The following is a 17372-nucleotide window of genomic DNA, read 5'->3' as shown; positions in this document are numbered from 1 at the left end:
AAAGGTGTCCAGGCCAGACGCCATCACCACATCCTGTGGCAAGGAGTTCCACAGACCGACCACACGCTGAGTAAAAAAATATTTTCTTTTGTCTTTCCTAACCTGCCCAACACTCAACTTTAGTGGATGTCCCCTGGTTCTGGTATTATGTGAGAGTGTAAAGAGCATCTCCCTATCCACTCTGTCCATCCCCTGCATAATTTTGTATGTTTCAATCATATCCCCCCTCAGGCACCTCTTTTTTAGGCTGAAGAGGCCCAAACGCTGTAGCCTTTCCTCATAAGGAAGGTGCCCCAGCCTCGTAAACATCTTAGTCTCTCTCTTTTGCACCTTTTCCATTTCCACTATGTCTTTTTTGAGATGCGGCGACCAGAACTGGACACAATACTCCAGGTGTGGCCTTACCATCGATTTGTACAACGGCATTATAATATTAATAAACAGAAGGCATATATAAATATAATAAACAGAAGGCATCTATCTCCGGACCAGATCAGACAGAAAACTCTTCAACCTCTCCAGACTGAGAGCAAAGTCCAAAGTCCAGCTGAAATGTCTGCGTGACTTCCTCTTTGCCGACGATGCAGCTGTCACTACCCACTCTGCCAAAGATCTCCAGCAGCTCATGGATTGTTTTAGCAAGGCCTGCCAAGATTTTGGACTGACGATCAGCCTATATGTGAAGTTTTGATTTTTTGCCCCAATGTGCATGACTTTACACTTACTGACATTGAAGCGCATCTGCCATTTTGCTGCCCATTCTGCCACTCTGGAGTGATCCTTCTGGAGCTCATCACAATCACCACTCGGAAAAGTTTGGTGTCGTCTGCAAACTTTGCCACCTCACTGCTCAACCCTGTCTCCAGGATCATTTATGAAGAGGTTGAAAAGCACCGGTCCCAGGACAGATCCTTGGGGCACACTGCTTTTCACTTCTCTCCATTGTGAAAATTGCCCATTGACACCTACTCCCTGTTTCCTGGTCTTCAACCAGTTCTCAATCCATGAGAGGACCTGTCCTCTAATTCCCTGACTGTGGAGTTTTTTTAGTAGCCTTTGGTGAGGGACCGTGTCGAACGCCTTCTGAAAGTCCAGATATATAATGTCCACGAGTTCTCCCGCATCCACATGCCTGTTGACCTTTTCAAAGAATTCTATAAGGTTCGTGAGGCAAGACTTACCCTTACATAAGCCACGCTGATTCTCCCTCAGCAAGGCCTATGTATTTTGAGATCCTATCTTTGATGAGGCATTCCACCATCTTACCCGGTATAGATGTTAGGCTGACTGGCCTATAGTTTCCCGGGTGCCCCCTCTTTCCCTTTTTAAAGATAGGCGTGACATTTGCTATCCTCCAATCTTCTGGCACCATGGCCGTTTTGAGGGACAAGTTGCACATCTTAGTCAAGAGATCAGCAACTTCATTCTTCAATTCCTTAATAACTCTTGGGTGGATGCCATCAGGGCCCGGTGACTTATTGATCTTTAATTTATCAATGAGGTCTGAAACATCTTCTCTTTTAACCTCTATCTGACTTAACTCCTCGGTTAGGAGGGGCCGTTCGGGCAGCGGTATCTGCCCGAGGTCTTCTGCCGTGAAGACAGATGCAAAGAACTCATTTAATTTCTCTGCCATCTCTAAGTCTCCTTTTATCTCCCCTTTCCCTCCCTCACCATCCAGAGGGCCAACCGCTTCTCTGGCGGGTTTCCTGCTTCTAACATATTTGAAGAAGCTTTTATTATTCCCCTGAATGTTGCTGGCCATGTGTTCCTCATAGTCTTGCTTGACCTCCCATATCACCTTCTTACATTTCTTTTGCCACTGTTTATGTTCCTTTTTATTCTCCTCATTAGGGCAAGACTTCCATTTACGGAAGGAAGCTTCCTTGCCCTTCACAGCCTCTCTAACTTGGTTCATTAGCCATGCGGGCACCCTCCTGGATTTAGTGGAACCCTTCTTTCTTTGCGGTATACACCTCTGCTGGGCCTCTATTACTGTTGTTTTAAGCAACCTCCATGCACTCTGGAGAGATTGGACTCTTTTTACCTTCCCTTTCAACCTCCTTCTAACCAGCCTCCTCATTTGAGGGAAGTCCGCCCGTCGGAAGTCAAGGGTTTTTGTGAGAGATTTGCCCGCTATTCTTCCCCTGACGTGCACGTTGAAACGGATCGCAGCATGATCACTGTTCCCCAATGGCTCCGTAACATTGACATCTCTAACCAGGTCCTGTGTACTGCACAATATTAAATCCAGAGTCACCTGTCCTCTGGTGGGCTCCATGACTAGCTGCTCTAAGGCACAGTCATTTAGCATGTCAAGGAATCCGGTCTCCTTTTCGTGACCAGAACACAAATTGACACAGTCTATATGAGGATAATTGAGGAAGTCCCCCATGATTACAACCTTGTCCCTCCTTGTCACCTCCCTGATCTATTTCCTCATTTCAAGGTCCCCTTCCGATTTCTGGTCTGGAGGACAATATTACGCCCCCAGTATTACATCATCCCACAGGCCTGGTAATTTAACCCACAGAGATTCTACGGTGGAGTCGGACCCACCTTCAATCTCTACTTTGCTGGATTCTATCCCTTACTTAACATAAACGGCCACCCCACCTCCAACATGCCCCTGCCTGTCCCTCCTGTAGAGTTTATAGCCTGGGGTTGCGGTATCCCACTGATTCTCCCATTCCACCAGGTTTCCATTATGCCCACTATGTCAATGTTTTCCTTTGTCACCAGACATTCCAGTTCTCCCATCTTTGCTCTGAGACTTCGGGCATTCGCATAAAAAAATTGTCATCCATTTTTCAGTAAGTGGACAACTACATTTATGGCTAGCAGGCATTTGCTTATATATAAGTGTATCAGGTATTTTCCATATTGGTTCCAGTCATAGAGATAATGGAGTGATTCAGCACATTTGGAGAAAGAATAATGAATGAAAACTTTGACAGCTGATGCTGGAAAAGATATAACAAAGTCATGAGAGCTTAAGGGGAAACCACTAATCAGGAAGCAACAATATGATGAACTACAGCAGTGTTCTTCAGCCTTGGGGTTGGGACCCCAACGGGGTTGCAAAGCCTCATTTGGGGAGTCGAAGCAAACTTTCAAGGCTTACCAAGAGAGGGTTTGGCCCACCCCAATAATGGTATTGCCTTGTCAAAACTGAGTTTTTGATATAATTCACTGTATACTACTCAGCCTAAGCCTTGCCAAACCCATACATTTTTGTGCAAGTATGTTCAAGGTTAGATAAATCAAGACTTCAGAGCTCACAGGGCTGAGAGAAGCTTTCAGAGCTTGTTTGCAACACTGTGAAAAAAGCATTGTGAACTAGAAAGAACCATGACACCTTTCCCTTTTAGCTTTTCTCTACCACCTGTGCCACCTTGTCCCAAAACATATTCTTAAACTAGCATTAGAACACTCAACACAAGGCACTATGTTTATTTTCCAAGTCAAGTCCAAAGGCATTCAGCTCTCCATTCTGTATAACTCCCAATTGAAATTATATGTGCATTTCATAGCGTATAGAAGGGCCTGGAGTTGGCAAACAGGGACGAAGCATGATTAATCCACGAACTGAAATGGACATGCAGTTCACTGTTTTGTGAATTGTTATGGCTGGGTACTAAAAGCTGCATGTCACAGTATTATGGAACACTTCTGAAGACACCTTAAATAGTATCGGACAGTGGCATCACTAGGGGATGCAGGGCGTGTGGACCATGCCAGGTGTCACACTTGGGGTGTATGTGACACCGCTATTGGTCAAAATTGTGAAAATCTTGGTATGTTCAAATAATACCATTACTTTATATATCTTTGGGTGTGTGATTTAATGCAGAATGCAAACCACACTGAAATATCTGTATTCTATCAAACACTAAGGCCAAGAAACCAGAAAAAGAAAACACAACTGCCTTATGTAACAAAAAGTGGGTTTTCCTCACACAAACTGACCAATGAGACTGATTCTTACGAGAGTCACTGAGGTGTTATTATGACACCTCAGGAAATGAATAAGGAGTTAGTGAGTCAGCTCTCATCTCCATGTATCAGAGCTAACACTAGAACTCTTGTTCAGTTGTATGAGTATCATCAAGTTGGCCACTGGTTTTTTGTCGGTAACTATTTTGTTGGGTGATCTGTACTGTTATATATAAAAATAAATAGTTAATGGGGGTTACACCAACCCTTGTGATGTCGCTGCATTTAGGTTGTGTACATGATTTTTTAGTTTATTCTGTATGTTCTGGTATGGAAGGAGATCCATCATGGGGGTGATGCAATGAGGTCTTGCACCAGGTGATACAAACCCAAGTGTTCCTTTGGTATTGGGCATTTGCTGCTTGTCACATTGGGGGATGTATTACAGGCAAATCAAACACAAACAAACAAACAAAAGGCATGGGAGGCATACAACAGAAAGGTGTTTTAGAATTTTTTAAAGAAGGGAGTAGAAGCATTTTGACCCCTGGCCTTAACTATCTAAGATAACTAAATTGGGGCACAGAAAAGGTTACTGAGTCCATCTTCCTGCATGATCACAGAGTAGCCTTTTCCTTCCAGAGATAGTAATCTGATAAAAACAGAGCCCACAGCAAATGTTAGCATTCTGATAGTGATCTTGCTTACAATAATAAATTACTAATGAGTGACATCTAAGGGGTCATCCAGTTTGATGTTCTATTTTTGTCTCTCATATTTCTCCCCCTACCTGAATCTTTTTAGACTGCATTTTTACAATGGTTTGCCTAACATTGTTTAAAAACAGTGAGGTTTTTACAACTTTCAGAGGGGAGGATATTACACTTTAGCTAAGCTAAAGTGTGGCCAGGCCATTTGTTCAAATTATTCCATTCTCTTTTAACGTGAGTTTTTTTCTTAAATAAGTGATCGTGTTAAACTTTTTGAAGATATACAGCTCTAGCATTATATAGAACATTCCTATATATATATATATCTGTATACTAACAGCAAACTGAGTACCTCTCAGTTTTTATGCAGAAATGGGCCACCCACAGACAAGGAAGTGGTTCTCAGAGGACTCCCTGGTACACAGAAATGGGGACAGGGGGTGGGGCAGGGAGAAAGAATTGGCATGCTTGAGCCAATTGGGAATTAAGTTCCTGGTGATGCAGTGTTTTGTTGCTTATCCCATTTGTACCTTCTTATTTGAGAAAGTGACTGAATAAAATGGAATTTTTCAACAAATGTAATACATTTCAGAAGGCCAGTCCAAAGCCCTGCCTTGCACATCAGTTCATGACCCTACATTGGCTCACTGACTGAGGATTAAAGAGAGCCAAATTTTGTATACCACAGGGATGTCAACATATGTATATCCCTTGCTTTAGTGTTAACCCTAAGGGGACAAGGCTAAGTAATTCTGTGGTAATTTCTGCCATATAGAAAACTTAGAAGACTTCAATGCAAGTGTGAGGCAAGTCTATTCAATGAGCAAGACAGGAATTACCGAAGGTCGTAGCTAAATGTAGATTGATTTCAATCCTGTTTTCCACCTTGGCATTTTATTATAATATACTGATAACTGAGCATGTTCAGAAATATTTTTAACAGAAAACTGTAGAAATAAAATGCAGGGGGCCACCATATTAGGCCTCTGATGTGTTGAGAGACAAATAGGACAAGACTGGACTATATTGTTAGCAAGAAAAACTGTAGTGCAATTGTAACTGTGAAATATGCCAGAAATATTTTACCATCACCTCTTATTGCTGATATAGTTTATTATTGTAGTCACTTCGTACATTTAGAATTGCATAAGAATAATCGCCCAATGTACTTCTCATATATAGTCTGCGGTTCTTGAGGCTCCAACACAAAACCATTTTATTTAGTTTATTTAGCTCAGCCAAAGAAGCTGCTTTCTCTGCTATTACTGTTGCTGTGGATTGTCACTATACTCAGAGCCAGCCCAAGACCACTGAGGCAGCCTGCCAGCTGCTGCCCCCTTACCTGATGATGTGCCAGCTTCCACTCCTCCCACTCGCCAATGATCTAGCTCTGCACTCTCCTCCCTTCCACATTTCTTCTTCCTCTCTATCCTCCTCTTCAGGAGGACAGAGGCCTTTTCAGATCCAAGGAGTGGAAGAAGGAGGAGCAGAAGAGGCAGTGGACAGAGATGGTCACCCCCACCAACCTACTGCCTGAAGCAACAGCTTCAGTTGACTTCATGGATAGGCCAGCCTTTACATGTGATGGTCACTAGCCTGGGATGGGAACTCAAGTTTGTGACACGGACTCAGGTCTCGAAAATGCGCATTTTTAGTGACTTGTTAACTTGAGTCGTGCGCATGGAAGACTCTGAAAAGCACTTGGGCCCCCTGACTTGGCACTCATCCCCACACATGCTAACTCAAGTCTGCCTGTGTCTGGGTGTGCTTGCTTACTGTTTTTGTGGCGTGAAAAACCTTGTGGGGCCAGCATTCAGGCCAGGCGAGCAGCAGGGAGGTTCCAATCACGAGGCAGGGAAGGGAAGGCAGGAAGAGGTGGGAGAAAGTTATTTTGCCCATCTCCCGCAGGAAGGAAGGAACCAATGATCATTGGACAAAGGATGGGTGTTCTGATACTTTCTTTGGCTGAGGTAGAGCAGAAGGAGGAGCCTAAGGGGGTTCTTGCCTTACAATTGGCTGCAGAATCCCAGGGAGGAGGCGGAGGCAAGGAAGGGGGGGCAGTTCATAGTGATCATGCTTTTTACCACATGGCTGGTGGGAATGAGGAAGCCTCATTGAATGACCAGCTACAGTGGGGCTACTTCTGAGTAGAGCTGCCAAGAATCAGGTTGTTCTGGTAAGCCTTGCAGCTGCTGTGTGTGACCCTCCTCCCTCTTGCCACTTCTCTCCTAGCCTTCTCGCAGTCTGTCCCACCCCTCCCACCTTGTTTACAAATGGGTGGGGACATCCGGGAGGTGTTCAAAGAGAACTCCAACACACACACACACACCTGCACCAGCCCCATTTTTTCCCCACAGTGGTCTTTTTAAAGGGGGGGACTCAGCTCGAGTCCTTTAAAGTCGTGAAAGAGCGACTCGGAGACTTGGAAAGTGCCCACGTTAGGACTCTTTTTCAAGTCGAGTTGCAGGGGGCGGTGACTCTAGGCTTGACTTGAGTCAAACCACACTGGGTTTTCCCATCTCTGTTACTGGCTGTATTCTTCCATCTCATAGCTATTTGACCTCCTCCTTTTATTTTATATATATATAAATTTTATATATAAATAAATAAAATATAAATAAATATGTATTTGTTTGTTTGTTTGATTTGTAATCAGCCTTTCTCCCAAGGGGCACCCAAGGCAGTTTTACAAATCAAACAAACAAATAAAAATTTTCTTTTTCTTTATCCCCATATGTGCATCTATACCTGCCAGTTGAAGATGACATTTTATTCATCTGATGAACTGTAGTCCGTGAATTCATATTGCTGAAAAAAATTGGTTAGTGTATCTTTATGGCTCTGTGGTTTTTGATGCAACACTCTAACGTTCTGGGAATCATTAGCAAGGTGTTTGAGCAAAATCAAAGTGGGATTAAATCCTCTTCAGTGTCACCTTAATGTATATGCCACTTCTTGTCAATGGTATTGCATTAAACTCTCCCCTCCAGCTGTGTTTGGTCACCTGGAGTTTGGTGTAGGCAAGATGGCCAGGTCATTGAACTAATTGTCACCATTGTTACTTGGTTGAATGCTTGCTCATTTGCCTCCTGGCCAGATTAACAAAGGAAGCTAAGATCCAGTAGCTGATTAAGTAAAGGCAGGGAAATCCCCTCCCAAACTTCTTCCAGAAAATCATCTGATGAAGTCATGCACTACAAAGAGCCCTGCAAATTCTTGTAGCAACATTGGGAGTGTAGGTTGTCATGCCCTTGACCTGTAGCCATGTACTCCAGTTACACAACAACTACTACAACAACAAATTATTAATGCACAAACTATAACCTCAGATGCTTAATCTAAGGGCAAAGTGCATTTTTTTTCCTTCTGCAAAACTGGATACAGCTTTGACTTGGGATTCCTGTATTCAGAATCAGTGCAACTCATGTACCATAAAATGGGCTTGCTGATTGAGGTCTGATTTACATATACAGACACCAACATAGGTAACTACTTGTAGTGCAAATCTCATGTGGCAAGCTGTTTGCAAGAAAAGGCTCACGTGAGAATTTCTGCAACATCATTGGGATGGGGGCTGTTTTACTGGTTCTTGAAGCTTTGATACAATCATCTTCCAGTCTGACTGCTGCCCTGTATTCTGCTGAAATGAAATGCTAAAATAATTCATGAAATTACTCAGTTCTCACGAATTAAATTTGCTTTTGCTCTTTTTTGAGCAAAGTTCTTTGCATAAAAGGATTCCCAAAAGCTTTCTCCAGCTTCTTGTGTACTTGGAGAAAGATTTAAATGATCAGATTGTAAAGGGAGATAAATTGCTTCTAGAAGAGCAGTTCTCAAAGGAGCTGTTAGCAGATGTCTTCATGGGAAAGGCAGGAGAGATATTAAAATTTCCCATACAACAATGGATAAACCTCCAATGTGGCTACATCCATAGTGGTGTGTCTTGTTCACAAACCTTAATATAATGTGTTGCTCTTTGTTGTGTCTATACAGCACACATTCTGAATTTTGCATATCGTACTTTGTTTATAGTGAGCACACATTTCTTCCTCTTATATTATTGGACTGTTGGAACTGTTCTTGATTATTGAACCATTCTTGGACTGTTCCTGATATTGTGCAAAATTAGATCAGGCATTTTTTGAGTGTGCACAATTTTGCACAATATCAGGCATGCACCTTGATAAATACAACTTGCTTTGTTTTGCTCTGAGCAAACTCTTTTAGCAGGCAGGGGAGGAAAGGACCTTCAAAATCTCTGTTGGATGTTAAAAGAAGGGCAGGAAGTGTGCAAAGTTAAATAAGAGATTTCTTTTGTGAAGACCAGTAAATATCTTATATGAATATATAAAGACGAACATTTTTTTAAAGATCTGATAAAGGTTGAGTAGATGTAAGGTACTATCCAGGCTCAAAGGAATTAGGAAAGGCTTGCCGACTGCTATTGCTAGCAGTAGGGAACACCATCACCCGGTTAATAATGACTTTGTAATTTGTGAATTTTAGTGCTAAACATACAAGTAGAACATTAATTAGACATAAAGTAAAATATTAATGGTAATTTCAGGAACATACATATAATGTAGAAATTGGAGAGTCTGGACTTCTGTAGGTTAGAGGGGATTCAGGATCTCCGCAATCCCCCATCGTTAGTCTGCAGACTGCCTCTTGTTGGGAGTTTGCTGCTATTCATTTGCTGAGGCCTGTAATATCTTCTCTTTCAGAGCTTGAAAGGGCCAATTCTTGAACTTCAGGCTAGACCCTTGGGTACCTTTGCATAGAACTAGTCAATCAGGTATGATGTTCTCATAGTTCTATTGGGAGATGAGGCTGATACTGCTACAGAGGAGGGCAAAGAGGAGAACTGGAGAACCTTCTCTCTCTCTCTCTTGTTTACTTACTGGCTCCCTTTCTTCTTCCACAGCAGGCTTGCTGGCCCAATTTTCCAGCTGACATATTGCCTCATATTAGTCTCAATACACAGTCCCCTTAAGGCCATTCCCTTCCCTGCCTCTTTATCCAGTTTTATTGACATACTTCAGAGCTTTGTTCCCGAACAATAGCCATTGGCTCATCTAGGTGTGTGTTGCCCAGTGGGGGTCCTGGGGGACTGGGAGCTTTGCTTTTCTGCACTACAATGGAGCTTGTTTGAATGATCAGCTGATGAAATCCAACATGCTGAAGCACATATTTGCCTGAATGTGTGTCACCTTGCAGTACAATTACAGCAAATGTGACTCTTGAGTCTAAGCTGCCTTCCAAACAAGGAGATATAATCTGCAGTAATTCATCATCACCTAGAATATTTTGTTCCTGATAAAACCTTGGTTTTATTCCATGGCACTACTCCATTAATTTTTTATTTTGTCATTTGCCTGGAGCAATTAATGGATGATCTTAGAGGGTACCCTCAATATAGGTTTTTGCATCTTCCTCCAAGGGTTCATGTGCAATGTTTAGCAGTTTGAGCACTTTTCTTCTCTCATTGAACTCTTGTCACCATCCTGTCATCTCCAGGCCATGTAACCTGGTTTTACAATATCACTACCACCATGCTCTTTTTCCTGCATGGAGGAGTAAGAGCATGCCTTCCTACCCACCCAAAGCGCCTGTCCCACTTCCAAGACTATTGGAATAGACTTCCGTGTGCAGGTGTAACATCTGACCTACTTATATAAAATTCATGATATGTAAACTGTGTGACCAAATTTTAATTATCCACTGTGTTGTTCGGGCCTACATATGTGTTGGATTTTATTTTGTCCAAATGTTATGCCAACATGTAGATATAATAATAATAATAAGATATCTGATGCAACAAACATGTCCAATGGGTGGGGAAAGACGATGCAAATTTACTCTCTCACTATCTCTGGAAACTCACTCTCTCACTGCAGTGATGATCCAAGAAGATGATCCAAACCAGGCCACTGTTTGCAAAATTGAAGATCGGTGAAAGCCTAAGAAATACTGAACATTGTTCCAGAGCAGTTTGATAAAAGACTGCAAGATAAATTTGTTTAAACTCTCCTGGCTCCATCCAACCTTAGTAAATACTTCTGCCTTCAGAAAATCTGGAATACTGAGATTGGATAGATTAGCAGAGAGCTGTTTGCCCATCAGCACGTATTCTCTGAAGGCTGAGCTATATGATCAATATGCCGAGATCTTTGTCCTCAGCAGATATAAATCTGCAAGCTTCATCAATTTCAACAGAGACATACCAATCCACACCCTCTGAAATTTGGTTCATGGGCTGATGCATTGCCCAGGCTATCAGAAATGGGGAAGTCTGATTTTCTTTGTTGACTCCTGATTTTTCTCTGTAAACCACTTTGTGAACTTTTAGTTGAAAGGCGGTATATAAATACTGTTGTTGTTGTTGTTGTTAATAATAATAATAATAATAACAACAACAACAACAACAACAACAACTCTCAATGTCATCTATAAGGTTGAAGGATTTCACCCCATTTAATGCAAAACGCTGCTATAAATCATACAATCATGCTTGCACTTATAAGTATCCCTCTTTGCTTTGATGCTTAATGTGAGATCAATTATAATAATGTGGTGTTACCTTGAATATGTTGTCAAAAGCTCTGGAAAGGTCAACTGAGCAAAATGAAAAAAAAAGTGTCTTGGTCCTTGAGCATTGAAGCACAGTTCTAGTTCTTCTTTTTAAAAGTATTTTATGCTCTTTCAAGTGGAATCCTTATGTCCACGTAACCATGGACCGTGTAACCTGATGCATGGAAGCCTTTGGAACAGCTGATCAGACTTCTGGAAAAATGATTATTCATTGATCAAAAGCAGAAGAAAGAAAAGGAGGCGCATTTTAATCAGCCAGAAACAAGCTGACTATGGAAAATTTGATTGTTGTTGCTGTTTTAGCTTGTACTGATTTCTGATTGAGCAAAGAATCCCGTCTCTTTTTGCTTGTAGAAATATCCTCATTCAACCATTGTTTTTCAATCCAGGTATGTACACCACACCACACTGTCACTGAATTGGTTTCATTTCCTTTATGTTTCAGATCTAAAGAACCAGCCACAATGCAACTGGGAAGGAACCAATCCTACACTGCAGGCAATAAAAGTGAGGAAAGATACTTTTAATAATGAACCCCCAGTGGCTTTATCCCATTTTGCTGGTGAGCTTCCCGAGAAATACAAACACTGAGGAAAGAGAATGCTGTAGCCCAGAGAACAAAGACAGGCCCATCTGATCAGGATAGCTGCTGTGTTTGTCTTGGTCTGGAACAATTTCTGCATGTGTTACTGCTTTCAGCTGTGAATATGAGGAGTTCATATGGAACTACAGAAGTATTTTAAACTTGTAATAAATGCTTGAAATCTTATACATCCTCCCTGATGTCCACTGCTTCTGAGGAACAGTATAGTGATTGTTCTTCCTCAGATATATTTTTGGTGTATTTTAAATTGATCTCACTCTGCCTCTTTTCTGATGCAACAAAACCATTCATCTGAGTTTAAGACATTGCAGTGAACTCTTGTCATCCTTCTAATTTTATGCAGCATGATCTTTAAACACACACCAGCAAAATCCTCAAGGTTATTAGGAGCAAGATCAAAATGAATTGTTGCCACAAGATCTTTTGATTCACAGCTCATTCTCTTAGGCGGCAATCCCACTTGTCAAGGAGTAAGGGCACAATCCTGTCCAACTTTCCAGCATTGGTGCAACTGCAATGCAGCCCCAAGGCAAGGGAACAAATGTTCACTTACCTTGTGGAGGCCTCCAAAACTACCCTCCCACCACAAGATGCAGTGCACACCCCATTGGCACAGTTACACCAGGGCTGGAAAGTTGGATAGAATTGGGCCCTCCATCCCATTAAATTCAGTGAGACTTACATCACAGCCAAAGAACTCACAGAGGAGGATGCTGTGAACTCTGGAAGCAGAGTGCCCCCTCCACCCACGAAGTTCCACCCTAAGGCCAGCTGGCATAAGGAACAGCTACAGTGGGAAAAAGTGTTGCCTTATCTGTTAACCAAGTACAGCAAGTGTGAACCAGTTATGGGTTTTATTATTTATTTAAGGAATTTACCTCTTGTATATCCCACCTTTCCTTGGCCAAAAGGTTGTGCAAAGTGCTCCCTTTGTGTGCCTTTTCACCATGGTTCCCATCACCAAACTTCCCCTGTGAGATCCCAGAGAGGCACAGCCCCATGCCATGTGTCTGATAATCTGAGCGGTAGTCTCCCTGGCAGGGGCCTTAGTTCTGGGTGGGTGACATCTTTGGTGTGTCCATTGGTGGGTGGACTTCTACGCCACTAGTACTGTCATTGCACAAGTGTGTGTAGAGATATGTTGGCACCACTTAAGGCTGGGATTGGGCCTTTTGAGGAACAAAGGGCACAATCCTAACCCACTTTCCAGAACCAACATAAGGGCAATGCGGCTGCTAGATAAGGAAACAAACATTCCCTTACTTTGAGGAGACCTCCATGAGTGCCCCCCAACTGCAGAATGCAGCACACATCCCATTGGCACAGCTATGCCAGTGCTGGAAAGTGGGTTAGGATTTGGGCCAAAGCTACACATGCTCAGCCCTGGTCATTTTTAGGGTGCAATCCTAGATACTTTCCTGGGAGTACATTTCATTGAACATAATGGAAATTATGCCTGAGTGGACATCCATAAACTTGCTCTGTAAAACTTTTTCTATTCCATTCAATGGAAAGAGCAGTTCATCGCACAAAGAAAGGAGAAAAGACACCTCTGACAGTTCTCTATAATGCACTGAACTGCTCCCTCCATTGAAATGAATGGAATAGTCTTTTGACTACAAGTGGGGCTCTGTGTCCCAAAGAGTCTCTGTGTCCTGGCAATTTTCATATGTATATCCATTTCCTTAAGCACAGAACATCTCTTTTTAGAGATATCATATAGTCCCATTGCTGCTTTATTATTTTAATGTGCATACGGAGGACACAGTGTCAGTCCAGAGAGTCTTTTGGAAGCTTAGTTGTTCTCCTTTCAAGTCACAAAGAACTTGTTGCCACAGCAACCAAATGTATTATTCTTTTTGAATGAGTTCCCTTTAAAAAAAAAACTGAGTTAGAAGAACTTGGGGAAGAAAAACAGCTCCCCAGTTTCTGTTGCCTGTAGCATGATTTAAAGTAAAAAAAAAAAGTATTTTGTGGGTTTTTGTTTTTTTTAATGTTCCTTTTACCTGGGTTGAGCAGGGACAACTTTTGATCTGAGTAATCACTGACTATTTTGTGGGAATATTCAAAAACACAGAGTTTCTCCCCCTTCCCTCCTGGATCACATGCCTAGTTCCAGGACCTTTCAGTAGCACAATAAGTTGAATGGCAGGAAAAATTCCACTGAGTAACATTCAGGTTTCCAAGCAGCAGCCACAGTCTGTGTAAGCCTGAAATCTTCAGGGGGTGGAGGAGAGAGCAAGTGGGTGGTATACTTACATATTAGGAAAACAGACCTTAAAATGCAAATGTTGTTTGACAAGATTCTTCTGCAGCGTAAGAGCACTATGATTTTGAAAGGACAAAGCACTTAAATACTTTCCTCCATCAGTCTCTCTAGAGATATTTCACCCAAGGAATTGGTGTGTTTTATAAACATTCATAATTTAATGTCTGATCCTGTCCCTCACTGTATTGTGAATGGAGTTTTGATATTTGAAGACGGAGCGACTGAGTGCAATGTTTCAAATTACATAGAGTTTGTTGGCAAGTTTAGGCAGAAAGGGAAAATAACAAATTTTTTTCCCCTACTCCATTCCTGAAATTTGCAGCCCAATCCTATGCATGTCTACTCAGAAGTAAGTCCTATTAGAGTCAATGGGGCTTACTCCCAGGAAAGTGTGGATAGGATTGGGCTGTTAGATAGTATTCTGTTCCTGTTTTCATACCTCAAGACTGCATCCACACTGCTGTGCTTCTGTTGTAATTATTTAGTTCTTTTGTGTCTTATTCCTACGTAGCACATTTCTTGAGTCCGGCACAATCCTGTTTACAGTATATGTGATTTGCTTCATGGCTTCTGTGCAGTGCCATGTATGGAAATGCAGACCACACCACGAAGCTTCTGAAAGAAGCATGACCATCCTCAGAGATCTTACCTCCATTTCCCAAACACAGGGTTTTCTGTTCAGCGCATGATTCAAGGAAAAGCCTCAGCACTTTGCCACTCAGGTCTGAGAAGGTTGGGCTGACCTTTGCAGCCTCTCCCCTTCTAATTATTTATGTTAGCAACTAAAAAAAGAAAGGGAAGCTTTTTGTTACAGTATCTCCTGAAGGGAAAAGCCCCAATAATGCTCCCATCCGGAAATGCCTGGAACAACCTCAGGTCATTGCCTGAGGTTAGCTACTGCTTACTGGTGTGGACATACAAGAAACAGGTGCCTGAGATTCGTCTTACTAGTGCTGGTGCCAGGTTTCTGGGGGCAGTGGGCCAAAGTCCTGCACTAGGTCCCCTGATGATGCATCAGATGCTACCTCTGCCACTGGTACTACAGGGTACAGGGGTTGGCTAGGTGTCATGGGCCCTCAGTGCTCAAGCTGGTTATCTCCGCACTCCACCCCTGCATCCTATGATTCCAAAACTGCTGGAGTCTGAGAATGTCTCTGAAGCCCTCCTAGACAAGGCCATCTCTGAAGCAGAAGCCACTGTTTTCAGATGAATTATCTGTAAAGACAATTAAAAAGACAGTCAGAGGATAGCTCACAGTCCTGTCTTTTGCATACTGGGATCTAAGGATTTGGGTCTGTTATCATTATCCTGACTACAGGATCTGATAAACACATGACAAGACATTTTATAAGCCAACATTCTTGGTTCTTCTAGTTTTCCCAGATGTGAAGAACGCTTTTTTGTTCATAGTCTGCAAACAATGCAACAAAAACTGTATCCCCATAATATATAAAAATACATACTGTTAAAGCAGTTGTACTGAAGAGGATCCAGCTGCAAAATGACCTGATAGTAGAGGTAAGTAATATGAAGTCTGTACTAATAAGTAAATAAATCTTGTGCTGAGGAAAAATAAACAGCAAGAAAGTGAAATGGAGGGCAGTGGAGAAGGATGCTGACTAATGTAGTTGGTGTATTTGCTATGCAGTGAGTTTGCTTTTGTACAGCATTGCTTGGACGTTCTCTTGAGACCAAGGGCCCTCATCTTTGCAGGGCTTGGGGAGCCAACAAGGAGAGGGCTGCAACTAGCTGTAGGTCCTCCTGAGCTGGGGCTAACTGGTCTTGGCCCTGAAGGAACAGCTGCCACCGTCATCACCCTCTCTTCCCATTGCTCCTCAGATCTTGAGGAGTGAGCAGGAAGACAAGCTGAGAGTCAGTCAGCTGGCAGCCTGGAAAGAACAGCCACTATCTCCACTGATTTCTTTTGCTGCTCGACCCCCAGATTCTGTAGCAGTGACTATGGTTGCCTCTCCTGCTAGGCAGCTCCTCTCTTCTTGGTCCGGAAGGGGTTTTCTCTCTCTCCTTGGACCCCAGGGCCTGAGGGGCAAGCAGGAAATGGCAGACCTAAGGCTGGGCAAATGACCAGATGGGTAGTCAGTGAAGGCAGCAAGTGTGGGGTATTCTTGGGGCACCTCCCTCAGCCCACTACCTTCCTCAGCCCACCACCTAATACAGCCACTTCAACCCCCTCCCCATGGGCAGGCTAGTCCTGGAGAGCCGGAAAGCTTTGTAGTCTATCTGCGAGTCGCTGTCAATGAGAATCCCACATACAGTCTGGGCCATGACTCAGAATAATTGTCTGCTGCGTTTCTGTGCCAGTTATGTTAACAAAGAAAGAAATTAAACTGGACTGGCATGTTCTTAACAAATACATGTTGACTACTAGCAACTGCTCCACATTTCTTAAAGCGCTTGTGCCTCTGTTGCTTTTTATCCAATGTAATCTCATATCAAGCACTGATGGCTAGCTAGGGAGTTGTAGCTGCCTACACCTTCCTTTTAAAAAAACAAAAACCATTTTGTTCAACGTTGCATATATGCAACAGGGATCAAATGTATACATCTGTGGGCTGGCCAAAAATGGGTAAAGTCAGTTGCTGATGTGCTATTCATGCACTATGGGAATTTGGTTTCCTTGATGGTTGGTTTGTTTTTTAAACCAACAGTCCTTCATTGTCAGCAGTTGTACATTTGTGCTGTTGCAAATTGCCAGCCTGGTAAGGGCAGTCAGTCCCAAATTTCGTACCATTATTGTGAAGCATTATGCTATAAGCTTTGTACAAGTGCAGAAACAGTGTTACCACTAGAGGGAGGTATAGTGCTAGCAGGCCATTGGCTGTTGCTGCTAATGATGGCTCCCAGGCAGTACCCAGCCTTTATTAGGTTCCCTTATGTGTTATGTAGCTTCCTTGTCTTCATTGAGCCAGCTGCATAATCAGAGCATTGTCCAGTAGCTTACGTCAGGATTCTCTTTGCCTCTATTGACACGCAATAAGCCAATTTCATGTTAATTAAAATGACCTTTCCTTCCGAATCATAAGGCAAAAACATCAGGCCTTCTCTGATTGTATTAGTAAACCAACGGCAGGCTAAGCAAAAAAGGAGAAAGTACTTGTACATCACAAAATGCCTGACTTGCTTCTTCGTTCATAGAGATCTCTTTCACTGCAATGAGAAGTGTACACGCCTCAATCCACGTGTGAATTGTTGGTATTCTCTCCCCGTTCCATAACTGCTGCCTGCCAAAAGACTTTCAGCGCCA

The 17372-nt window shown here is 42.7% G+C and overlaps 1 protein-coding gene across 4 annotated transcripts in view; it reads left to right on the top strand.

Moving 5' to 3' along the window:
* RAD51B (RAD51 paralog B) overlaps window positions 1-12006 on the top strand; it is a 354598-nt gene extending 342592 nt beyond the window's left edge. For 3 of the 4 annotated variants that reach the window (XM_066633331.1, XM_066633322.1, XM_066633340.1), the window contains exon 11: window positions 11683-12006. In XM_066633331.1, coding sequence (XP_066489428.1) covers window positions 11683-11828 — 146 coding nt within the window. In that variant the 3' untranslated portion in view covers window positions 11829-12006. The remainder of the gene's footprint in view (window positions 1-11682) is intronic. The other variant, XM_066633348.1, reaches the window with a different exon arrangement.
* The last annotated feature ends 5366 nt before the right edge of the window (window positions 12007-17372 follow it).

Source organism: Tiliqua scincoides, chromosome 1 (genome assembly GCF_035046505.1).
Source record: "Tiliqua scincoides isolate rTilSci1 chromosome 1, rTilSci1.hap2, whole genome shotgun sequence".
NCBI lineage: Eukaryota > Metazoa > Chordata > Lepidosauria > Squamata > Scincidae > Tiliqua > Tiliqua scincoides.
Note: the sequence above shows the minus strand (reverse complement) of the source record. Positions and strands in the feature narration are given on the sequence as shown.